The sequence below is a fragment of the Nilaparvata lugens genome, chromosome 5, assembly GCF_014356525.2.
Source record: "Nilaparvata lugens isolate BPH chromosome 5, ASM1435652v1, whole genome shotgun sequence".
NCBI lineage: Eukaryota > Metazoa > Arthropoda > Insecta > Hemiptera > Delphacidae > Nilaparvata > Nilaparvata lugens.
In genome coordinates this window covers 69,210,507-69,238,015 of record NC_052508.1, presented here as the reverse complement: position 1 = coordinate 69,238,015, position 27,509 = coordinate 69,210,507, and the positions used below count along the sequence as shown (strand labels likewise).

Below are 27,509 nucleotides of genomic sequence, written 5' to 3'. Positions count from 1 at the left end.
CCATTTTAAAATACTGAGGTATTGATTACACTGAGGTTCAAAATTCACCCATACAATGTACTAAAATTCAATTATATTTAATACTGACTAAAATTAGAAGTTGTGTATTATTCCTAGGTCCACATTATCATAGCCACCTCTAATACATTATTAATACATGTATTAGAGGTGGCTATGACATTATGCATAATATTCTTTTCAAACTATCATTCTATCAATATAGTAATCGATGTTCGTATACTAGCCTACCTTTGTAGCCTAATCATCTCTCAAACACCTTTTCACATTGCTACCCTACTATGCTAATATTCAAATTTAGTTTTTCTTCTATATAAATATACCTCCACTGCTTAGTTTCCATGCATGCAATGCTTTCCTTATCTCATGTTATATCTTTCAGCTTTATTCTTTCTACTCAAATGTAACTTATTGGCTAATTTTCTCGTTTGATGTATTTTTTTATTTTTGAATAGTTTTTTTCTAGTGTGAGTTATAAGTTATGAGAGCACTATAATAGTAACTTATACAATTCCTGGTGCTCTCGAATATTTATGTAACTTAAATATCTTTTTGAAAAAAAAATATAATTAGAACTACGATCCGTTTTGAAGACCTTCAATTATAAATCTGTAATTATTTCTTAAAATTCTACTTTCATTTCTCAATTTTTTCCCCCCTGTTATTATAATTTTTGTTTTCATGAATAGTGAATACTTATTTTTCATGATTTATGATTTGATTTAATTGATATTTTGCTTATACTTGAGTAGTTTATGTAATTTCTTTTCTTAAATTTTATTATTCTAGTACCTAGATAAGTTTACCTTCCTCACCACCATCATTCCTCTACATCCTCTTCTTACTTCGAATATTTATGTAACTTTAATATCTTTTTGAAAAAAAATATATAATTAGAACGACGATCCGTTTAGAAGACCTTCAATTTTATCAATCTGTAATTATTTCTTAAAATTCTACTTTCATTTCTCAATTTTTTCCCCCATGTAGGTTTATTATAATTTTTGTTTTCATAAATAGTGAATACTTATTTTTGATGATTTGATTTAATTGATATTTTTCTTATACTTGAGTAGTTTATATAATTCATTTTCTCAAATTTTATTATTCTAGTACCTAGATAAGTTTACCTCCCTCACCACCATCCTTCCTCTACATCATCTTCCTACTTCCCAACTTCCCTTTGCATGCAACTTTTTTTTTTCTCTTCCTCTTATCAAATTTGTTAATTTCATTTCTTTGTAATGTACGATTCTATGATTAATTATGTACACTTATATAGGCACCTACTAGAAAACCTTTGGGTATAGTGGGACCTCCAATGTAAATATTTTGTTCAATAAAACTTAATTGATTGACTTTAATTAATTATTCACCCAAGTCAGCATTTCTTATTTCGCCAAAAGTTTTTACCTTCAGAAACAATGTTGATAGTTAGCCATCATCGATACGGTACATATTGACACAACATGATCCATTCAATTGTTAACAATAAGTTTTAGAAAGACGCATCATATTTGAAATATCCAACTTTCCCATTCTAACGTTCCATTATTGACCACAAAGTAATAGCAGAGACAAACAAATAGAGATACAAAAAAAATAAAGAGACAAACAAAATAAACTTACGCTTATCCTTTCTCTATGGTAATAGTTACATGGTGTTATCTCTTATTATTTGGTATTGAGGGTACTGTACTCTGTAAAGCTTGTTTTATTTATAAGCCAATAATAATAAGTAACTTAGAATTTATAGTAATGTTCAGTACAGAGTAGGTACCTCTCTATTATGTTATTCAATAATTATCTCTGGAAAAATCTAATAACTAGGCCCAATTAGTGGGTTATTCAAATTTTTATTCTATTGTAATCCAAGTTAAACTGCGTATAAGTAGTTTTTTCTAACTCAAGGTAGCCTAATTCTCTGTCTCTGTGCTCTACCTATAGCTCTTAATTTGATTTTAACACTATACTATTTAAGATTCTCCCTCAATTTTAATCACTATCTTATAAGTTATTTATTTTAATTTCGGTTCATGCTGCAAGTGTGGTGCTGAAAAACAAGAGAGTATAATCTCATGATAGTTCGTTGACTTCAAGCTCCACCAGAGCCTCTTAGGCTCAACTTACACTTACGCGACTCAGGTCAAGAAGAGACTCGACTCTAGTGGAGAGCATGTGTTTCCAAATGGTGACACTCAGACCAGTCGATTCTAGTCTCCGCGACGTCACCATTTGAAAACACATGCTCTCGACTAGAGTCGAGTCTCTTCTCGACCTGAGTCGCGTAAGTGTGAGTTGAGCCTGAATCTTATTTCTATCACTATCCATTTCCTTTTTATTCTAATTTGAATGTTCTACTCCAATTAAATTTGAGGTATTGCTGTTTTTTCATGTTGATTTGACGGAGGGTCACGGCAAGTATGTTAACTCAAACGGTACCCCTAAATTGAATGAAAAAGACTAAGAAATTGTCAAAAAACCACTGATTTATTGATAATAAGAAAGACCGGTTTCGGTTATTACACCATTGTCAATCTCTGATAAACTAAAACTGTTTTAGTTTATCAGAGATTGACAATGGTGTAATAACCGAAGCCGGTCTTCTTATTATCAATAATCAGTGGTTTTTTGACACTAAAACTGTTTTAGTTTATCAGAGATTGACAATGGTGTAATAACCGAAACCGGTCTTTCTTATTATCAATAAATCAGTGGTTTTTTGACAATTTCTTAGTCTTTTCCATTCAATATGAATAATTACCACAATATCAACTTCTCAACTACACAAAAAAGGTATCCCTAAAGTTCTGGATAATTTTAATCACTAGTATTTTTTTGTAACTTTGATGGCTGAGTCATCGAAATATTTCAAGGTTGTGTTTTTGATAATTCTTTATCTCTGAGCTCAACATAATTCTCACCGGTACCCCTAAAGCTCTGGATAATTTTATTCAATATTTTGTTTTCTGTAACTTTGGTGTCTGAATCATCGAAGGTTGTGTTTAGATGATTGTTTAAGGTAGTTCCTCATCTCTGAGTTCAACATCCTCAACCTCATCCATAGATTCAGCGATTGGTTCAAGGGCAGGCACCTGGCTGTCAGCGTCCAAATCATACTTATAATACTGGTTCTGTTGAGGAGCTTCAACCCCGATGAGTTCAACATCGGAGGGAATCATCATGATGGATCCTCGCTTCCTATTGGCTGCAATGTAGTTGACCGCGATATCATCGCTCAGACTGTGAGGTTCATCCAAGTCAGTTTCATCGGCCGCATCACTGGTTGGAATTTCATTCGACTGGATTTCGTTAAAATGTTGTTCAACTTGATCGGGATCAGCTGATCGGTAGGGTAGCTGCATCTGTGCGAGTAAACAACACAAAAAGCTGGTTAGGTGTGCCCGAGGAATACAAAAATTCTGAGCAGAAAATGCAATTATTTTAACAAAGCTGTAGCTTATGCAAAATTATTCCCCTTCCAGGCCTGAAGGCTATTTGTATAGAAAATTTAACAAGTGATTATATTAAACTTGTTGTTGTTGATGTCATTAAAGATTTTTTGGATTATTAAATTATTTTTTTTAATATTATTATTCCAACAAAACACAATGGCAGATCGTGCAAAATGTGTTTCCTTTGAAAACATGTTTTCCCGAGCATGTAGTGTGATCTTATATTCTTCTCTTTCAAGGTCTGATGTTCTCAGAAAGTATAGAATATAACTTTTTTTCTTTCTGGATATCCTGGGACCGCTTGGGCTAGGCACACACCAGTTAGTCAAGACAAGACAAGACATGATCAGACACGTTTAGTCACAATACTTCACATAGTTGCTTATGACGCAACACACACTGATTAGTCATCGCAATTAGACATGTCTTCATAAGCAACTATGTAAAGTATTGTGACTGAACGTGTCCGATCATGTCTTGTCTTGTCTTGACTAACTGGTGTGTGCAACAAGTTAGTCAAGACAAGACAAGACATGATCAGACACGTTTAGTAACAATACTTCACATAGTTGCTTATGACGCAACACACACTGATTATTCATTGCAATTAGACATGTCTTCGTAAGAAACTATGTGAAGTATTGTGACTAAACGTGTCTGATCATGTCTTGTCTTGACTAACTGGTGTGTGCCTAGCCTTATTCTACTTATCAGAGTTTATGAGTGTCTATGCATTAGATAGACGTGTCGGACACAATAGGTACCGTATTAGGTAGGCTTTGAATTTATTTCACATTAACAACTATTTGATCCCAGAACAAGAATTAAATTTCAACGAAGAGCAAGATTTCATGTTTTTATTGTATATAAAATATAAACCATAGAGAAAAGTTGGCATAAGCTATAATCTATCTTATGCTTTATATTTTCTGTATGGTAGTACAAAGATGTAGAATACAGAATCGCTTCTGAGTAATTTTATAAAGAGGAGGTGAACTGGGTACAGAGTAAGAAATAAAATATATCATTATTTATTTATTCGTTGATATAATTACAAATCATATGAATATGATCGGGATAGAACAACAGGCATAGCCCAAAACTATTCTGTTCCCAAATTTTGATAAATTAATAATGAAATGTCCGAAAAAATAGGTTATGTTTTACTGAGGAAATTTAAAGTACCGTAGTACTTTAATTAGGTACCGTAGTTGATCTACTAAATAATGTATACCGTATTCATAATTATTATAGTTTCCAATAATTGTATATGTTAATTTCAGAATAAGAAATAAAATATATTAGGTACCGTAGTTGATCTACTAAATAATGTATACCGTATTCATAATTATTATAGTTTCCAATAATTGTATATGTTAATTTCATGTGTTTAATTTTTTTGGACTATTCTCTAGTCGTAAATCTCAACTTCAACCAAACTATAGGAAGATTTGTCAGTATGTTAAGAGAAATCTTGATTGATGATTCATACAATTAGCCAAATTTTTTTACTTTCCTTGCCCTATTACCATAGGTAATGAAAGTATTGCTTTCCGCAAGGAAAGTTGTGTGAGTGCGCCACAACAGATTTTTATCAATCACATCTGGATGGAATTTCTCAGAGTAAATTCAAACCACCAGCTCATCTATCTATCTAACCATGTATTTTAATGAAGATATTATCAGTTTTCTGAACTAATATCTCCTGCTCTACCTCTCTTGAAAAATTTATTGCTGACTGCTGAGTATGGATTTGAAAAATATATGGCTCAAGAGTTTTACAAAAATAGCGTGATTAGAATTATTGGAGGTCTATGAAAAATCAATGAATTGATAATAATAAACATTAATTTTAATTAAAGATGAAAACTTCGTTGAAGAAAAATTGACTTCATACTTTTTATCTTCAAATGGTTTTATTACATAACTAGGAACTACTATACAATCTGTTTGATCCAAGCTCTTCATTGATCTAACTTATTTCATCTGGTATACTTTAGCAGGTCTAAGAATTTTTACCCATTCAAGAATGTATCGAATACTATTCTAGAGAGATAACAGCAATAATATGTTAATCACAGAGAGATTGCAAAAACATAAACAACTAAAATCAACTACGATTGAAAATTAAATAAATAAGATGATTTTGATTAGTTTCACAGTCAATCAATTGAGACAAAAGTCTACTCACTAAAATTAATTCTTGGAATGTCTACAAAAATTACATTCAATAATTTCATCACCAACCAACTCCAAACATTAATGTAGGTAGTACAGGATTCCTTTACTCTTCTAAGACCATTATTTCTACATTTTTATTTTATGATGAATGTAATGCAAAACTATGCATATAAGTATGAAAAAAAATTGATCCACTATTAGCCTATATATATTTACTATATATTTTGATCAGCCAGATCGAATTAGATTGGAAGTAGATACAAAAATGCTCTCTTGACTTAAGTAACTTAAACTCAGCTTTAAAAGTTAAACTCAACTTACGTACAACTTCTACATCAACTTTACTTCAACTCATTGAAAATCAAGTAAGGGTTTCAACAGAAACAAGACCAGTATTTTAATATTATGTGAAATTGTATGTAAATAATCCATTATGCCTCTAGTCAATGACAAGTATTTACAACATGCTTTTTAATATATCAGCATTATATTTTATAGGCAAGATGTAATATTCACTAGAATGCTCTTGGAACATTGTTAGAGAGAAAGTTTATTGATAGTTATATACAGATAAATATAAAATTATTTCATGGTTGAGAGAATAGAATCGAGATTTAACTCGTTCTGTCTATTAATGAATATCTTCTAAATTGATAGTTGATATAAATATATTATAGGTAGAAAATTGATTTACGATTTAATTCGTTCTCATAGAATATTACAATGGAACAGAGACTCTATTAAACACTGCATATTAATTTATGGGTAAGAGAATAGATTCAAGATTAAACTCGTTCTGTCTATTAATAGACATCTTCTAAATTGATAGTTTATTTAAATATATTCTGGGTAGAAAAATAGATTTACTATTTTATTCGTTCTCATAAAATTTACAATGGAACAGAGGCTCTTTCAAACACTGCAACCTTCTAGCAAAGTATTAATTTAGAGTTAATATGAATGTAACATTATGGGTACAGAATTGAACTTCGTTCTCAAAAGTTTTACAATATGGAATAGGCTATATTAAACACTGCAACCTTCGAGCAATAAGTATCAACTATGTTATTAGCTAGCACTTTTCCTGACAATTATTATGATCAGTATGAATGCGCTTGATTGAGGATGATTGTGGAGGGTAATCTATATATAGATTATACAATGGTTATTAGGCCTTGTTGAGATCTTCCACTTCGGTACCGACCTTTTCAACAGGTATTTCGTTGTTGTCGTTGTTGTAATTATTGTTGTTCTTGGCGTTCCTGGTGGCTGGCACGACTTCCCCGCTTTCCTGTTCCTGGGTGGAGTCGGCGTCCGTCCTGACGGTGGTCGGGTAGAGGTCGTGGTCACCGTCCGAGGTAGGCACATCCTCATTGGGGACCACGCGGATCGTCTTCACGCGGAGGATGGTTCCCACCTCGTCGTTTCCGCTTCTGATCACCGTTTCGTTGATGCTGTACACTTGACCGTCAATTAGCTGTGACAAAGAGAATAAATCAATATAATTTAAGTCAAGTAAGGACGATTGAATAAGAGCTAACAATTGTCATAGGATGCACAAGAGAGGATCGGATTCGAAATGAAAATATAAGAAGAGAATGTGATGTCCAACCAGTGTTGAGTTTGATAAAAACATATAGAAATAAGTGGTCAGATCATGTTCTTAGAATGCCTGAAGACCATTTCCCATTGAATGCCCTACTCCACAAGCCAATAGGCAGAAGAAGTATTGGTAGACCGAGGAAGAGATGGACGCCGGAACAGGCTTCAAAAGCCTAATCCATGACGATGATGATGATGATGATGATGTAATTTTCAAGCAAATGCTAGGATTCGAGTTAGCTGTATTGTCTGCATAGCTAGAGCCAATGTACCTAGAATGCATAAGGTGGTGTTCATGAAAATATGCGCAGTAGCAAATTGAAAACAGCTGTTCGGTGTGACGTCATTGGTGCTCTAAAAATCTATTCTTCCTATCTTTTCAATGTTGAATTGAGTAACTTTGTAAGTAGACTATTGAACGAGCAATTTCTGTTTATATGTTTAGATGTTTTTATGTTTATATACTGTATATATCTGTATGTGACCGGATCTCGAAAACGGCTCATACGATTCACACGAAATTTGGAGCAAAGTAGGTTTATGATATAAAAATTCGATTGCACTAGGTCTCAACCCGGGGATGACTAGCTGAAGGGCATTAAAATGATAAATACGTCCTTGGAAAAACAGCTGGAAATTTTGTGGTCTGTTGATGATGGAAGTGAGTGAGCGAGTGCATGTGTGTGGAACTGAAACAAAATTATGACTCAGCTGTTGAACTTTTGTAATCATTCAATCAGTGCCGGTTGTACAAGAGCCGGTTAAATTTTAATCCTGATTAATTCTGGTAGAACCAATTTGATAAGCTATCTTTTTGGAATGGTCTTCTCTGATTTGGATTGAAATTGAACATGCTTTTGTGAGAGAAATTTTTGCATTCCTCTGGGAATTAATCTCAATCCACTGTGATTAGATAGAACCTTTCTGTATGAACAATAAACATAATATGTTTTGTGTGTAATTGTGTTCCAGGTTACATCAAAATTGCAAAAACCTACAAAAGGAGTGAGTGATGAGAAGAAAAAATATATCAAGGCAGCTTTTCCCTACATGCCAGTACATGATTATAGGGAATACTATAATGCAATATTCCATTTAGATGAACAGTAAGTTTCTGTATCATGTATCATATTTTAAAAAGTGAATTTCATTGATTTCGAAGCATTTTTATTGATCTGAAATTGATCTGAGAACATTATCATAATATATTTCAATTTTTCTTTAGGAATTTTCATTGATTTTCTCAACATTTTTTATTGAGCTGGAACTTTGTACCACACAATTTGAATTCATATAATAAAGTTGTTTTTTTTGACAAAGTTCTATGTGCAGTTACAACTATGTCTAGATCCCAAAAGCCATTTACGTTTTGGACAAGGATTCTAACTGCATTTGACAATGCTAAAACAGACAGAAATTGAATAATATTTTCTCATTGTTAAATGTGGATTCTGTAAATTATATCCATCTAGAATGATTAACAAAAAATGTATAGAATTAAACCATAAATAAAAAAGTTATAACTAGTCAAAACGTTGAACTCGTTTATCTCAAAACCCACTTTGATGCAGTTAGAACCTTGTCAAACCAAGGGAGCGATATGATAATTTCTTCTTTCGTAATAAAATTTATAAGCTTTTGTACTCCAGAGCGGAGCTCGGTGCCCCGATATTTGTTTGTATAGCTAGAGCCAATGTACCTAGAATACAAAGTGGTGTTCATTGAAATATGCGCAGTAACAAATTGAAACCAGCTGTTCGGTGTTACGTCATTGATGCTCTAAAAATCTATTCTTCCTATCTTTTGAATGTAAAATTGAGTAACTTTGTAAGTATATTTCTCAAAAACTACATAACTTTCAAGTCCCATCGACATTTCCTACGATTAATTCAATATTTATTTTTAATTTTGTAGAGTTTCACATTTGGACGGCTGGATCTATCATGATCTCTCATGATGCTTGATTTTGTTAGAGCTTGCACATCGAATACCTGTGCTCCTATAATTCATTAGTTAGAAACAAGGTACCTAGAATAAAAGAGATCCTCCTAAGGGATTAGGCGAGATGTTCTATTGATTCTACATCATATAATATACAGTACACAGACAATCAATAATAATTAGTACAATCAATGTTTTCACGTTTTCAATTTCTTATTCAATGATCGATATTATCAAATTCGTTAGCATTGAGTAATTGAATTACAAAAGAGCCAGGGGAAGCATGTACATTTTCAATAAGAGAGCAACAGGTATTCGATGTGCAGGCTCTTACAAAATTAATCATTCTGAAAGATCCAGCCGTCCAAAAGTATTGAATTTCTAAAAAAAAAACTGAAGATAAATATTGTATAAATCGTAGGAAATGTCGATGGGACTTGAAAGTTATGTATTTCTTGAGAAAAAGACTTACAAAGTAGCTCAATTTAACATTGAAAAGATAGGAATAATAGATATTTAGAGCACCAATGACGTCTCACCGATCATCTGACTCTGATCATTAAATAATATAGTATTAGATCATAAAAAGATCGAGATGAGCATGGCCAGTACCTTGTATTCTAGTTACATTGTTTAGAAATAACTTATTGAAAAACTAACATGCTTTTCTTGGCTCTTGTAATTCAATTATTCAAGGTGAGGATGTACTCAGCCGCTCCAATTTCCATTGGACTATTTTCGAGCGGTTGACTATGAACTTCACACAGCTCGGCTTGCCTCTTCTCCGATTCATGTCGATTGGAGACGTAGGATATTCGAAGATCAACTCAGCGATATAGTTTCGAGATAAGGCTGGCCACTAACTGTACAACATGCATGAATCAAAAGCATTCATGATAAACAGTCGTCATGCATTGTTGTCATCACAGAGAAACGTTTCAGGCATACCTTTTTGAAGTTTGGATTTTGTATCTGTAATTTTTGTTGTTTTTTTCTCGCTGCTCTATTTGAGGTCAGATTATTTTTATATAATTTCAATTTGTAGTTTTCCATTGGGTTGTATACTGTTATTGGTTGTTAATCTTATGTTGGGAGCCTGTTGCTGATGATGAACATGTGTATGTGCATGTTAAGGCTGTGCAAAGGCTAAAAATATACTTTCTACTCGTGATATTTTTCAAAGTTTTTGAATTTGTATGTCTTTTTTGTGTAGTTGAGAAGTTGATATTGTGGTAATTATTCATATTGAATGAAAAAGACTAAGAAATTGTCAAAAAACCACTGATTTATTGATAATTAGAAAGACCGGTTTCGGTCATTACACCATTGTCAATCTCTGATAAACTTAGTTCTCTGAGTTTATCAGAGATTGACAATGGTGTAATAACCGAAACCGGTCTTTCTAATTATCAATAAATCAGTGGTTTTTTGACAATTTCTTAGTCTTTTTCATTCAATTTGTATATCATCAAGCTAAATAGCTTTTAGTTGAGTAATTTTTGGTAAATTGAATAACTATCTTAAAAATTGATATTATCAGAAAATTTTTGTTTTACTAGATCAACAATACCATGAAGAATCTATCCTCTGAATCTCATGGATTTATCTCTCACGGAGTTTTATATGTTCTGTCCCAAAAATTCAAACTTCAGGCGCTCATGTCTCAAAAAGTAATGATCGGAAATAGTTATTTGTGCAACTAGTGGGCAAAGTGACAGTTTGCTGCACCGAAAGAAACGTTTACGCCCGAGCCGTAGGCGAGGGTGGAATGATTTCTTGAGTGCAGCAGAGGAAATTTGCACATTTAACATTCACATTAAATTTTTCCTACAGTTACCATTGAATATGAAAAGTGGGTAATTATGGGTAAAATTCCTTGAAATCCATCAAATGTTTTTCTGTGTAATTTTATTATTAATGAAAACCTTAATTTATTCAAAATTGAATAATAATGTAGTAAATGAATGAAGGCGGCATATGTGGTGGCTGTCACTGTCATCGTTGTCCACTGCAGCCATATTATAACGTGCACCACAGTCACTGTTACCAACTTAATTTTGATTTTGCTGCACTGGTGCTCCATATAACCTACTAACTATTTTGCGTTGTCATGCTTCAAATCTGGAGTATGCAAAGTAATCACTTTGCGCACTAGTGCGGAAAAGTGATTCTTTGCGTTCTGTAATCAGTGCAGGAATGGTCACTTTTCAAGGTAACTGTAGGAAAAAAATGTTTTCCTGAGAAAACTTTTTCATTTTGATAGCTTGATGATATACAAATAGAAAATCTTTGAAAAATATCACGAGTAGAAAGTTGATTTTTAGCCTTTGCACAGCCTTAACATGCATGGTCTACCGTTAGTGGCCATGTAGTGGAGGCATAAGCATCTACCATTGGAGATAGGCAGCAAGGCAATCTTAGCCCTACAAATAATGTCTATTGATTATTAATATTTAATATTTACCTCAGTTCTATAAGTAGTCTTGTTCTGGGCATTGCTGAGGTCGAGTGCGTCACTCGTGGAGGGGATGAGAGAGCTCTCGTCATCTGAGCCACTCGCTGGCAGACGGCGAAGGATTTCGTTCATCTCTTGACGCAGGCGAACCATCATTTCTGTAATCAGAGAAAAATCATGCATTGAATTCCACAGCATGAAATTGAGTTTCTTCATGAACGCAGATGGCTTCAAGAGATAGCTTGAGTGCCTAGAACAGATAGCTTGTCAACTAAAGTGCGAGATAAATTACTTTTAACATGGCTCTTTCTCGAAGACGGAGAGGTCCGATGCTCTATCCTCCACTAATCACTCCCACTACCTAGCAGCATTCTCCTTTTTTTGTGTCTGAGTGAGAGCTTTGTAACGACGCGGCAACACTCCCCTCCATCTATTGCTGGCAATGTTCCAAGTAGTGTACTGGTCAGCAGGTATATTGGTTTGTGTATGTTACAGAGATGTTTTCATCACAAGAACATGAAGCAAAATGACACGGCGCATCCAATTGTGCGCAGGATGTCCGTCTGTGTCTATGCTACAAACTGTGGAGGGAGAAATGGGTTTCTCCTCTTCATGTTAAAAGTAATTTATCTCGGACTAATTACATTATATTATATTATATTATATTATATATATTATATATATTATATTATATTATATTATATATATTATATTATATTATATTATATTATTATTTTAGCAATTATATTATTCCATTCAAGAAAGTGATAAAGAACAGTAGCTTCGCCTCCGTGACTCTGATTATGGAACGGCATTATAGACAAGGTATGGTTTCGCGGGGTAATATTCACAAAAATGTCAGCGCTCATTTTACAGCGGCCAGCCAGTCTACAGATGGAAATTACTGAGATACTGCAATTATCTCAATTGCAATTATTTAAATTGAGCGCGCTGCTATCCGGAGATTGTCAGTTGGGTGTAAGGGTAAGCATTCCTGACCGGCAATTAGGAGGTACTGAGTTCGATTCCCGGGCTGACAAATAATTTTTGTATAGTAGCGCTCATCGAATTTCCATCTAGCTGTTTGCACTGTTGTCAATATTAAGCTGCGTACACATACTCGTGCTCCTAACCCGCACCGAGCACGCTCCTCCCTCGTACCGCCCACGTACCACCATCGCACAGCAATCGCTCCGCCTCCGCTCTCTACTCGCACCGATCATGAACGTTACGGAAGATGGTAGATCTTCTCGCGTTCCCCGGTCGAACCATTGTTGCTCGCCGGTCGATCATCAATCGCTCTGCTGGAGTGACGTTCGGTCTTGGAGCGGAACGAAAGTCTGTACGCACCTTTAGCAGTAGCAGAAGTCTTCGGGGTGAATTACAGCATTTAATTTGGATTTTTGTTTAATAATAATCATTACTCATTTATTTATTTTATAGACTTTTTCAACTGCAAATCATCTTGTGTTTATAACAATAAAGAATTCTATTATATTCTATCCTAATATTAAATTAACCAATACCAATGTTAATCAAATGCATGTTGCCATTATAACGTGTACTTGACTATAGTTGGAGGTCTACAGTTTTTACAATGAATGAATGATGGTTGTTGCTATCTCACTCACCTTGCATCTGACTCATCATGCCAGAGAAGGATGGTGAATATGGCGTGTCGAAGTCGGAGAGTCCAAAGTCCGGGCGAGCGAAGCCGCGCTGACCGTAGGATGAGTCGGACTCCGGCGATTCATCGTCGACGAGATCCCTGTGCCTCCGGGCCGGGTCCGCCGAGTGGAACGGGTTGTAGGGGGACAGGTGGTAGGGCACGTCGTACTGGGGTGCTGTCGACCAAAAACACCTCAATCAAAAAAATTGTCATCAAAAATTATTAAAAATATGATCCAGTTGACTTTATTCGAATTTTAAATTTGATTAGCTTTTAACTAGTAGCTCTGTGAACAGTAGACCTCACACAGTTTTCTCATCCAGAAGTATCTCATGTCACCTGTTCTAGTTGAATCAGTTGAATCACAATTCACAGTTGAATCATAATTTACTTTTAAAAACTGTTATTTGTTCTCTCCAAGATCAAAAATCTGGTGTGGCGCACTCGCACACAACTCTCCTTGCCGTTATGAAAATTGATCACCTGACGCTAGTGTTCCCGCGCATCTAAAGTCTACTACTTTTCAATGATCTGAGCCAGCTGGTGACAGGACAATAACGCTAGAAACACACGAGGTCTGCTATCTCTTCACAGTGAATGATTCAATAGAATCAACAGTAGTCAACAGTTTTGCAATTGAAATAATCACATTTTCTCGAATTTCAGGCTTATTTTCAATTTAAGGTAAAAATGTTACTGAACATTAATGGTAGAGATTTTCATGCTCAATCTTTTCCACTTGGAATTTTTTGTTTAAATTGTATCTGAAGCCTGATAATTGGGAATCTAAAATCAAACTTTGCTTAGATGGGGCGGAGCTCCTAAAATTTTTACAGATATGGGACTTATGGTGGTTGATAGAGCTTATCATTGACTAATTTAGGTATGAATTTGATCAAAATCGTTGGAGCCGTTTTTGAGAAAATCGCGAAAAACCCTGTTTTTGACAACATTTTTGCCATTTTAGCCGCCATCTTGAATTGCATTTCATCGAAATTGTTCGTGTCGGATCCTTATAGAAGAAGGACCTTAAGTTCCAAATTTCAAGTCATTCCGTTTATTGGGAGATGAGATATCGTGTACACAGACACACATACACTCATACACACACACACACACACACACACACACACACACACACACACACACACACACACACACACACACACACACACACACACACACACACACACATACAGACCAATACCCAAAAACCACTTTTTTGGACTCAGGGGAACTTGAAACGTATAGACATCTACAAATTGGAGTACCTTAATTTTTTTCGGAAAGCAATACTTTCCTTACCGATGGTAATAGGGCAAGGAAAGTAAAAACTCACGTATGTTAATAAACTCAATTCACGTTTGAATTTGTATCCCATATGATAATTTATCCAGTTCCGTGATAATCTTTCCATCTGATAAAAATATTTCTCAACTATTTTAAAATTATTTTTTTCAATCAAGAATATTATAATTTCTTCAGCATTATTCAGTTCTTTACAGTTGTGTTGTGAGTGATGTTGTGGTACTTTTCCATAATGAAAACACAAATTTTAAATTGTCAACCACTTTTTAAATTTCAAATTTGTGTTTTCAATATTCAGTTCATTTGATCAATTTTTATTTTATTTTCAATCACCTATTAAATTTGTTTTTCAAATGTGAAAATATTGATACTGATGGACACGCATCATGACAAATATTGAAACCCTACCTTATAGAAATAGACACGGCCAGACATATGTGTAATGCATGTAATGAATGATCCACTTGTCAGCTGATTGATTATGAATAATTCTATAGTCCGATTAGTCCTATCTTCAAAGTAAATGATATAATCATATGTAGTGATATCAGAGAATGAAGGAATTCCTTTTCTTTTCATATTATCCTTAAAATGCAAAATTTCAAAAAAACTTGTGTATTCATCGATGCGCAGTTGAAAAAGGATATTCATGCCAAATCTCATCGAATTCTGTCAACGCGTTTGGCCGTAATCGCGTTGCATACAGACAGACAAAATGTTCAGCACTTCCACTACATTAAAAAAATATATATAAACGTTTTCGAATTAGTAGTACTGTGAACAGTAGACCTCGCGCAGTTATATACCACAAACCTCCACTGTCAATACTGTCCATTAGGGTGATCTGTCCTGGTAGTGGAAGCGAGATATCGGTGTGGAAACGACTAATAGCTGTTTGGGTTGGTGTATCGACAATGCTAATCATCTGTTTTAAACATCAAAAGCTGACTGAGTTGAAAGCAGAGAAAAGTCGGGAGAAAATACATGTTACTTTGAGTTACCAATTGCATGCGTCATTGCATGCAATCAATTAATCCACATTGATTATTCTTCAACATAAATGCCGTGGTGATTGAGATAATCATTTGTAATAATAATAATAATATCGAGTACCTGGCTGGCTCAGGTCTGGTGTCAGAGTTTTCAGGTCGCAACTGATCAATTTCAGGGCCTCTGACATGACCTAACGACTGCTTTTTAGGCAGCCGGGACCGACGGCTTAACGTGTCCATCCGAAACACGGGAGTGGCCCGAGATAAATATCTATCGGCTACAGATGAATTAGAAGTGTTGGCTACTATATTGCTTCTACGATTCATATTCTAAGAATCATCGAATCTAATGAATTCAGGTTATGAGCTCTAGCCGCGGCGGTTCTAATCACGCGCCTCGAGACGCCGCTAAGGAATTTCAGCTGTACGTTTTATTTGTGATACCAGAGGACCAACCTACCAAAATCCTGTTCATGGAATGTTGCCACCAAATGCATTTTTAAGTGTATTAAGTGTGAATTTAATTCAAATTCAAACTCTTCATTAGTTTGGAAAAACAGTCATGTCTTGAGTTTGGGAAAAAATTATGATTCACTAGTGGCCAAATCAGGATTTATTAGTATGGCGGGTGATTCAATCATCCCATTTGATTCACTGAAGAAGCAGTTTGGTTGGCACCAGCACTGTGAGGCCGAATAGTGGATCACAATCTTCTGGGGAAGTTACATATATATATCAACTTTAATTTCCCGAAACAATCATCCTCTACATCATCACTTATGGAGTTTTTTTACTTTCCTTGCCCTACTACCATAGGTAAGGAAAGTATTGCTTTCCAAAAAAAATTAAGGTGCCCCAAATTCAAGTTTTCTATACGTTTCAAGGTCCCCAGAGTCCAAAAACATGATTTTTTACGTAAGAATGAATCCTTCTTTGTTTGTTTTTTTTCCATAATATCAACTCTTTTAATCTGTATTTTTCTCAAATTAAGTTTAATAGTTTTTAAATTCAGCGAGACCCTCACAAACAACACAGGCTTAAGCCTACATGTCAGTCTCTCAAAACGTAAGGGTATCTATCTATAAATGTACGGTAACTGTACTGAAAAAAAATATTAAAATATTCTAAATTTTTCAATAAGGGGTACTACATGTTTTTATATTGTTTTTATTAATTTTCAATAAGTATCCCATATAAGTGAAGTGATTTTTTGTAACTGTATGATTTGTAAACTATGAGAATGAATTGATTTAATTTTTTGGTAGATTTATTGTCTTTTGTATACAAAAAGCAATAGGAAAAAACTTGAAAGAAATAAACTTGGCAATTAGCACTTGGCGGGATGATGAATCGAGCGAGTTTGTGTCAAGCAGTTTCCTTTCCAATTCCAACTATAGAACAACTACAACAAACTAAGATAACTTATTTATTCTTTACTTATCTAATTTTTCCGATTGTAATAAAGCTAGCGAGCTACCACTGAGTCAGTCACTTCCTTGTCCAATTTAAACTTAGCCTATTATTGTGAGTTATTGAATTCTGTTTTCTGCCGGTAGTTGAAAGGATTACAAACATATTCACGGAGTGTGAATTCCAGGATATGGGAAAGGAAGCAGTTAGAGGTCAGTTAAATGACCAGGAAATAAGAAAGAAAACCTGGAAATCAGGAAGACCTAAGTCAGAACAATGGGGTTTCCTTCACGAAATTTGCAACAGAAAATGTCCAGTAAAATGAGTGCTCAAAGTTGGAAAAGTACATTCGTCGAGAATCAGTACCAAATTTCAAACAGTTTTGTCAGGATAACAATATATTTTCGATAATGATAGAATCTTTATTTTAACGCCAACAAATAAGCTTTCGAATGAGTAAAGACTTATTGGAAAAATTTCAATACCAAAGTAATACAAGAATACTAGTAGTTCTGTGAACAGTAGACCTCACGAAGTATTCTCATCCATAAGTACCTGATTGAAACTATAGACCTTATGGAAATACAGCAATAGACTGGCTTCTCCACACATCTGTGTAATCACTTGTCAGCTGATTTATGATGAATAAATCTATAGTCTGATTTTTACTCTAATATTGGCGTATGAAGGAGGCTCCTTTTTCCTTTTATATTATCCTTGAAATGCAAAATTTCCAATAACCTTGTATATACGTCGACGCGCAATTAAAAAAAGGAACATACCTGTCAAATTTCATGAAAATCTATTACCGCGTTTCGCCGTAAATGCGCAACATATAAACATTTAAACATTAAGAGAAATGCCAAACCGTCGACTTGAATCTTAGACCTCACTTCGCTCGTTCAATAATGTAGAATATACAGTCTTCGACTGTTATACATTCTGTGAGACACCGTATATCTAAGTATAAGTATTAATTTTATTTGCAATTATGAGAAGTCTCATAGGTCATAAACAACATTCCGTCAAGCGAATTTATTATCAATATTAACAGCCATAAAAACACACATGAATTTACAGTCAAACTCAGTTCCCGACTAAGTCACGCCCACACATCTACGCCAGCAGGAATTCAATTTCTATTTCAGTATTCCATCCCACAATCTCACAAAATCCCTATGTTTATGTTCTCAACACACACTCAGCATGTCAGCACACACTCTTCCTTTCTATAGTAAGGTCCGCGTTATAATGGCAGTGTTTATGAGTTCAATGGTACCAATACAAATAGTATTGCTATCCTTGTCTATCATTCAACAAAGCGGATAGCGCTATCTCTTTCTCGCTTTGCCAGATCATCTTTAACAATGTAGAATTGATATTTCATTAACAAAATATATCATTCTAACTATGAAAATTTAATATGAAATTATTGAAAAATATAATTTCTTGCTAAATAAAATACTAGTAGTTCTGTGAACAGTAGACTTCGCGCAGTTATAAACCACAGCCTCCTCTTAGACTGTCCATCAGAGTAAATCCTGTCTGAATGTCGTGTCGGCGAGATATCGGAGTGAAAACGATAATGGCTGTTGGGGTTGGTGTATCAGAAATGCTAACATCAAAAGTTAATCTTTTACAAGACATACTGGCAACAGGTCAGTCCGAGTTGAAAGCATAGAAAGGTCGAGAGACAATATTATGTGATTTTAGTTATTAATCGCATGCCTCATTGCATGGAATCAATAATGCATTTGATATTGCATAAAAATTTCATGCGATTAGCCATGCAATTAATAGTCCACACAACACCTGATTTTCACCAAGTTTCATTGAGATATCAATTGCACACAATGAAGCATGCAATTAATAATCCACTCGACAGCTGATTAATGATAAATAATTCTATAGTCTGATTTTTACGGTGATATTGGCATTAGTACAGTTAATATTACATCAATAAACCTGTATCAGCTACCGGAGGCATTGACAAGACAGAGGATCGGCAACGTTTTTCTTCTATCATAATCACTGCCATCATAACGTAGACCTCACTATGAAGTGTTTTTTGCTGTAGGCTAAAAGGAACAAGCGCGGCATACTATAAAAAGTCTTCATTAAATAACAACTCATCGACGCGTCGAAGATAATAAAAATAATTGCTGTAGGTGTTGTTGCTGTGTAGCAAGATTCACTTCTATCTGTCAGCATTGTTTGAATGAAATGCATTGGGTTATGCCTGAGAAATAGTGACAGTTTGAAGTGAGTACTACTTGTAGTTGTGAGAGTGAGATGTGTACATAGCCTTGAAGTGTTTCCTTTTTCAGTCAAAGAAAAGCCGCGCCCAATGCAACCTATATATAGGCCATGGGCTATTTCATATACCTATAGCCTACGAAATAATGCACAGACTTGTAACAACTAATGACTCATCTTTATTATTGTGATATGATCAGGGTGTACTGTATTTGACGCACCGATATACAGTTGAAGTGGATCGTAGTAATATTTGAAATTGAAATCAATCTGAATATTCATCTAGACCAGTGGTCGCCAAACAGTCGATCGCGAGCTACCGGTAGCTCGTGGGGTGGTTTTTGGTAGCTCACAGAAATGCTTGGGTTGTCAACCATGCATTGAGAAACATGGCTACAAAATGTAGCATTCCTCACAGATATATAACTGAGAAGTTGAATGATTTAAATGTGCAGTTTCAAGGAAAGATAAGGACATCGGTGGAATGATTTGAACTGTAAAATCGTTTTCCAAGGAGCTTGAGATGTGGGAAAAGAATGTCGTCCAGTTTGAATATAAACACTTTTCCAGTCTGAAGAAAATCAATGACGAGAAAAATCCTCCACAGCACCTCAGCATAACCAAGAATACGTTACAATTCTTTCAGACTTGAGACAACAGTTTGATCAACGATTTCAAGATTTTAAAAGCATATCGAATATGGTACAATTCGTCAACTCTCCTTTTGTAGAGATCGATGCAGAAGATTTTTCAGCTTGTGTTGTAAAACATTTTGGTGGAGATCAGGCTTCAGTTGAAATGGAATTTGTGGATTTTTAAAATGATCTTGTCTCTCAGATCAATTTCTACAACTGGAAATATTTGGCCTCAAGTCCCCAAAGAAAAATATCCAATTATTATTCAAGTTGCATTGAGGTTGAAAGCTATGCTCAGCTCTACCTACTTGTGTAAATCATCTTCTTCAAGTATGAAATTCATAAAAAATCGATATAGGGACATGTTTTGGACAACTGCATCAGAATGGCGGCTACAACGTCAAGAAAATACTTGATCGCCAAAAAGAGTTCCACTGCTCTCATTGAAATGTACATTTCAACTTTTGTTATACTTTTTGCTATGAGATAAGTAGATTTCAACACTAGAAATGTATCTTTATAGGCGATAAAAGATACTTTCTTTATTCTAATATTGCTTGGTAGCTCACTAGAAGATTTATAAATGCTATTCTAGCTCACAGGCTCATAAGTTTGGCGACCACTGATCTAGACTAAAACACTGATATAGTTTTATATTGTGTAGGCTATGTACACTAATTATCCTTGATCATAGAGATTACAAGGTGAGAATAATAGTTGGGCTGTGCACCAAAAATATTTGTCTCGTTAAATGTTTATAGTTTCCACTTTTCCACTTCATGACAGTAACTTGATATACATTGCTTACAATATTCAGTTATATTAATTTGTTGCAATCTTCATTTATTCTATCTTATATTCCGAATGAATTCATCTTCTTCAACAGTTCTACAGATTACATGAATTCACTGTGGTATTTTCTAGAGAAAATCTGAAGAGTGTATCAAATATTTTTGATTAGTTCAAGATTTCAAGTACTTATCATGCCAAAGTTTCCCAGCATGATGTTAGTAATTGGAAAGGACATCATCATGTTACCGTAGTGATAGAGTCTAATATCATAGAGTAAAGCCAGAAACGCATACATCGATTTTTGTTCGTATGATATTTTGCCGTCCTTATGAATTCTATCAGATTAAATGGAACTTGGAAAACATCATGTGTTTGGAACCATCTGTTTAATCTAATAGTATTTGTAAGGACGGCAAAATATCGTACCAACAGGAATCGATGTGTATGTAGCTAGCCTAAAGAAAACTATATTTATAGCGTATAAAACTATATCATAGTGTAAAGAAAACTATAATGTTATTCATTTCATCTCTGTTAATATGAAGGATACCCAGAGAGTATAGAATGTCATTTCATTCCAATCTCATCTGAGATTACCTGAGCATCGGTATCGTTAATAATAGTCAAGTTATAATCGCTCAATGGATATTTTCATTTCCCCCAGTTTTCAAGTGCTAACTTGGTTGTACTAATTGTTTGTGACTTGTAGCTTGACTGTATTTTTACGTCTATAATGAGATACAACCTTCAGTTGACCTCAAGCAGATATTTGAAGCATGAATCAACTGAGCAGCAGACGGAATAACAGAGCTGACCTTCGAAATAAGAAGAATGTACGCAGGAAATCCTAGAGTCGGTCATTTCACTTTTCAATGAATTTCATTTTTACAAACAGTTTTGTTGATAGTGGTTATCTTCACAATGTATACACACTTTCAAAAATAGGCTACAAACACAAACATTCAGGAAATGTTCACAAATCGACCTAGGAAGATGGAAGACCTTTTCAACAGATTTTGCAGTTGACTTTTGAATTATTTGGATAAGGGTGATGATAAACTATATTATTGTCACCCATCTTTTGAATATTTGATATGTTTCATAGAATATTCATTACAACGATAAAGATTGGAATAGGGATTTGATTTGAGACGAACTTTTTATTCACAATTTTTTGATTTGAAATTATAGTAACGTTACAGTTTGATAAATTTACCGAAAAAATCGTTTCACAAAATTGTTATGGAATTATGCATTCAATCCAAGAGATTAATGACAGTTAACGTGAATACAAAAATATATAATCCAAATTTATAATAGGATTGATTATAAAATATAATAGGATTGCTGATAGAAATTAATCAATATTTTCTAGCAAAAAAACAGGCCTATTTTTTATTTTTTTGCTGATGGTGATACGTTTTAAAAAGTCTTCCATCCAAATAAATTGATAAGATAATTCACGCTCGAAGAGATATATATCTGATAAGAATTCACAAAGAGAGATGTATATTTGGATTAAAAGTAAAGTAAATTCGTATGGCTTTTGTTGGTGGGGGAGTCCCTTGCGGGAAGGTCCCACCGCCTGAATATATAATTTAAGCCGTCAATGGGCCTTACGACTGTCATACTTCAGCCGGGACCGACAGTTTAACGTGCCCATCCGATAACACGGGAGTGATCTGGTTAAAAAACTTTTGCTAATGAGAGGGTTTGAACCCGGGATCTCTATGCTGCTACGCAAGCACTCTATCCACTAGACCACGGATCACTCCAATATATAGTAGTGATATCATCCTATTTGGATTATATTATTTATTGTTAAATCTTCAGATTATAGTGTTTCAATTCAAATATCAAATCATATTATAACAATAATCTTGAGTTCAACTTCTCAAATAAACTTGAAATCATCAAATTAGCTGTATTTTTTTAATTAGCTTTCTCCCACCAAACATTATTACTTTGCTAAGGTTGTAAGTATTTCGTAAATACCAAAACTAGAATGATAATCAATATTGAGTACTTTTCTCAATTTTCTTACGCTAACCAACTTCCTAGAAAAGTATTTACTATTTCGAATTTCCGAGTTGTACAATGAAACAGCAATAATTAATGTTTAAATTCACTGTATATATAACTGACTTTATATAACTGTATATAACTATAACTGGCTTCAAACAAACAATTATAACTATAAACAAACAATTGCTTTCTACTCTAGTTACTTTTTATTGTTAATTATATTGTTGATCAGTAGATGTTATTGTTTGATCAATCATAACTATTATTACAGTATTCTTCAATTACCCGAGATATTTTCATCACAAGTTACATAACAAAATGATAATATATAATAGAAAAATAACTCAGTGAAACTTTTCCTATCTGGTACAAATTTTGTACAGTTATCTGTCAATAAGAATTAAAACTTCTATCCGTATAATCGATGTAAGTAAATGGAGATGTTGACTCAATTTATGAAATAATTTTTGTTCTGCGCCAACAATAATGATATTAATACCACTCTGCTACTCTAATAATAGCTGAAATAGGCCAAAGGTCAATGGATTGTTAAAAAAATAACTGATGATGGGACTAGATATTGGCACAACTTGACATAAAACATGTTTAGTGAGAGTGAGCATAATAAATTCATTCTCAGCTACGTTATTATTTTACCGGCTTAGGAGTATTTTCATTGATTTTTAGACGATGATGAATATAATAAGCCGGTTTCATCAATAGTTTCCATTATTGTAGATGAAAGTGGCTTATGGAAGATTCTTGAATCATCCATTCCCATGGTTATTTCATTGAAAATATTGTTTTACATTGCGCTAAAAATTATAATAGGTGCTCTTCTGAGTTCCAACCGTTTCTTGTTGTTTTCTTTTCTCTATGGTGTATTTCCTACTAATACGGTATTTTCAAAACATTTTTGGAATTTACTAGATCTTTCAATCACACTGCCTTTTTTTATCAATGATTGATTCAATATTATAACCTGTTGTGTCATTTCTAGAGTTATTATTGTACAATATTGGATAAATAAATAGATGAATCACATTTCAAATATGAAATTTTTGATGACACGGCTTGGCAGTTCTATTGGTCTGAATTATAATACATAAGCTCTAGGCTGTGCAAAGGCTAGAAATAAACTCTCTACTGGTGATATTTTCCAAAGTTTTTCGATTTGTATATTATCAAGCTATCAAAATGGAAAAGTTTTCTCAGGAAAACAATTTTTTCCGATCATTACTTTTTGAGATATGAGCGCCTAAAGTTTGAATTTTTGGGACAGAACATTTCAAATCCGGTAAGAGATAAATCCCTGAAATCAGAGGATGAATTCTTCATGATACTGTTGATCGATTAAAACAAAAATTTTGAGAAAGAACCCAAAAATGACGAAAAATAATTCAACTAAAAGTTTTTTTTGGTCATTCTTAGTAAATTGGATAACTTTCTAAAAAATTGATATTTTCAGATTTTTTTGTTTTAATCAATTAACAATACCATGAATAATTTATCCTCTGAGTCTCATGGATTCATCTCTTACCGAATTTGAAATGTTCTGTCCCAAAAATTTAAACTTTAGGCGCTCATATCTCGAAAAGTTAATCGAAAAAAAATGTTTTCCTGAGAAAACTTTTCCATCTTGATAGCTTGATAATAATTATACAAATCGAAAAAATTGAAAAATAACAACAGTGAAAAGTCTATTTTTAGCCTTTGCACAGCCTTAATAATGGATTGAAATTTATCGTTGGCATGTTTTAAATCATATAAAATGATAGCCTCAAACCTATTTATATTTCATATTTTTCCCAAATTGCATGATTCATACAATTTCAGGATTGATTTTATATTGATTTTTCTCGCAAAGTTACGCAGATTTGAAATAACTTTAGTACATATTACTATAGTATCATGTATTGTTTGTGATATTAAGCAAGAATTAATGATTTTTTCGAAGATTGAATTGACGATTGAGAGTAGAATATTTCCATCCACAATTTTTATTTTTGCAAATCATAAAAATTTCTCCAATTAAGAAAGAAATACTATTATATTGTTTGTAACATTCATATGAATTCATTCATATGGAATGAATCAAGAAACAATAATGTTTTGATGATTGAATAATAATTAACGTTTGAAAATAGAAGATTGCACCACTATTATTATCCACTTTTTTATTTTCTCCCAAAGCTCTATATTCTTGTTATGGGGTAGTTCGACATCAATGGTTTAAATAAATGTTCGACAATCAATATTTTTCACAATTTGATCTCCTACTTACGCCTCTGTGGATAACCGGCAGCCAATCCCAACACCACAGACAAGCAGAGGAACAAAACACACCGCATTTTCACTTTTGCTAAAAAAATTGATGCTACAAGTTGAGAATCACATACAAAACTGATGCGCTGAAGTCGAGTGGGAACCTAGCAAACACATTATACCGCGGCCTGGAGTGTGACGTCACAACTGAACTGACCAATCAAAGAGCACTACATGACGTCATCGAATCTACCGGCCGGCTAGATTGAGTATCATGAGCTCATCAGGTTCTGAGAAAAAACGATCGCGCTTTTTGAAGGAAGCAAATTATTCATGAAGATTCAAATAAAGTAATGCACAATCTCAGCATTTCAAATCGTCCACTTCCTCGCTTCTCTGATTATCTCACTACTATACTGTACTCTCACTCTCTCTCTCTCTCTCTCTCTCTCTCAATACTGTACTCTTTCCGGAGAGCTAAATTTCGAATCTCCAGATTGCAGTTCTTCTCCTCACTCTTCCAAATATTCTTTATACGATAATTAATAAATAGGAACATTATATCCTTGTTCCATTCCTATTTTTCTCTATCCTTCCCTCTTTTTCAATATGAATTCTCTACAATGAAGCGATCGCTTTTCTAGCCGTCCCTTTCTAACAGAATAAGTTAGATCAGTTTAATAGCCTAGTTGAAAAAAATGAATCACGACCGACCAATTAGCTCCAATTTTAAAAATTACGACAATGTTCTCAGTAAAAATAACGTCATTGCAAATAAATCATCGTATCTTCCGGTCGAACTACTTTACTGTCATTCCCTGAGGAAATGATAGAAGTGATAAGTGAGTTACCATGCTGCTTACTCAAACCAGAACAAGATTTATTATATTGAGTGGATGATTATTGTCAATGAGAAGATTGTGAACTGCTCATTTCCAAATAAAATAAATTATCAGTTGATTGCCATTCAGACTTCAAATGATGCTGCCTGATTATACCACTACATCCGTAAAAAAGCCGTTGTGCATTCGTGTGACGTCAGCACAGGTAGGGCTCCTACACCAATGAAAACTCTAGCTGATATAGATCAACTAAAATCAACGAATTTTTATTGGTGTAGGAGCAATACCTACTATTACTTCAGGCCCCACAACTAATTAATGACGTCATAACATGTAGATTGATTCTTCCTAGATATCATAGTAGTTTATACTAGCTTATCAATGCAACTTTTGTTACTGTATCGATTTTTTATTGGATGGAATACTATCTAAATTTTAGATAAAGACATTTGTATTTTATTAAATATGAATTTTATTGAAATAAAAACACTTTATTTCACTAATGCAATAATTTTATCCATACTTTCAGCTTGATAGACATAGGCCTACTCGATTCAGTGATAGAGATTATTGATAAATTCATCTCAACCAAAAATACTTAATAATAGCCTGTATCATAATCTTGGGAGAGGTAAATCAAAGATAAACCAAATTAGATGTAACTCTTTTTTAGAGTAATAAATTAAAAAGTGAATGCAAAGTGTTGGAAATGTCCATAACATCCTAATATTAAAGGTTTTACCTAACTGAAAAACATTCTCCTGATGGGTTTCTTTGTACCACAGATTTATTGTGTTCAATTTTGTGGGAGCCTCTTTCCTAAAGAAGAGTTACATCTAATTTGATTTACCTCTCCTTCAATTCTGATACAGGTTATTATTAAGTATTTTTGGTTGAGATTAATTTATCAATAGCTCTATCACTGAATCGAGTAGGCCTATGTCTATCAAGCTGATAGTATGGATAAATTCGTACTACTTTTCACGTGAGAAATCCAAACACATTTTTTAAAGAAGTAAGAGAGGTCTTCACAGAAAAAATTAATTATAAGAAATTGATAGAAGGGCTACAAAAAGAAAGTTGGGGAAATGAAATTTCCATCAATGATCAAAATATAGACTTAGATGATAAGATTGATAAATTTTGTAGTAAGTTAATAAGCATTAAATCAGCTAGTGAACAGATAAAAATAAAAATAAAAATAGACCACTGAAAAAATGGATAACTCCGGGGCTGATAAGATCCATTAGAGAGCGTGATAAATTGCATAAAAACTAAACAGTCAGCCATTCAATATTGAATTACAATCTAGGTACAAAACATATAGAAATTTATTAAATAACTTATAAGAAAAACTAAATTTGAGCATTACAAAACCATAATCTCTAATTCTAAAGGAAATAGTAAAAAACTTGGATTGCATAGAAGAAATTCTAGACATCCAACGTGCAAATAAACCGCCCAATATTGATCCAGATATTTTAAATAGTTATTTTGCTGGAGTGGGGAGGACTTATGCTGAAAGAATCGATATTGTACAACACTCAGTGGAGGCACAACGTTTACGTTGTTTAGCGGCGGACAGTCCACATTCATTCTTCATGCGTCCAACGAGCTCCGATGAGGTATTAGTTATCATCAGAAACTTGAAATCTGGCTCGTC

General features: G+C 33.8%; 1 protein-coding gene across 1 annotated transcript; it reads right to left on the bottom strand.

Annotated features, from left to right (window-relative positions):
- Positions 1-2,851: 2,851 nt before the first annotated feature.
- LOC111052179 lies at positions 2,852-25,349 on the bottom strand. The gene is made up of 5 exons (XM_039429175.1): positions 25,024-25,349; positions 13,284-13,496; positions 11,662-11,810; positions 6,859-7,131; positions 2,852-3,383 (listed from the first exon to the last, which is right to left on the bottom strand). The coding sequence occupies exons 1-5, from the start codon at positions 25,088-25,090 to the stop codon at positions 3,036-3,038; spliced, it is 1,050 nt and encodes a 349-aa protein (XP_039285109.1). The 5' UTR covers positions 25,091-25,349; the 3' UTR covers positions 2,852-3,035.
- Positions 25,350-27,509: the final 2,160 nt, after the last annotated feature.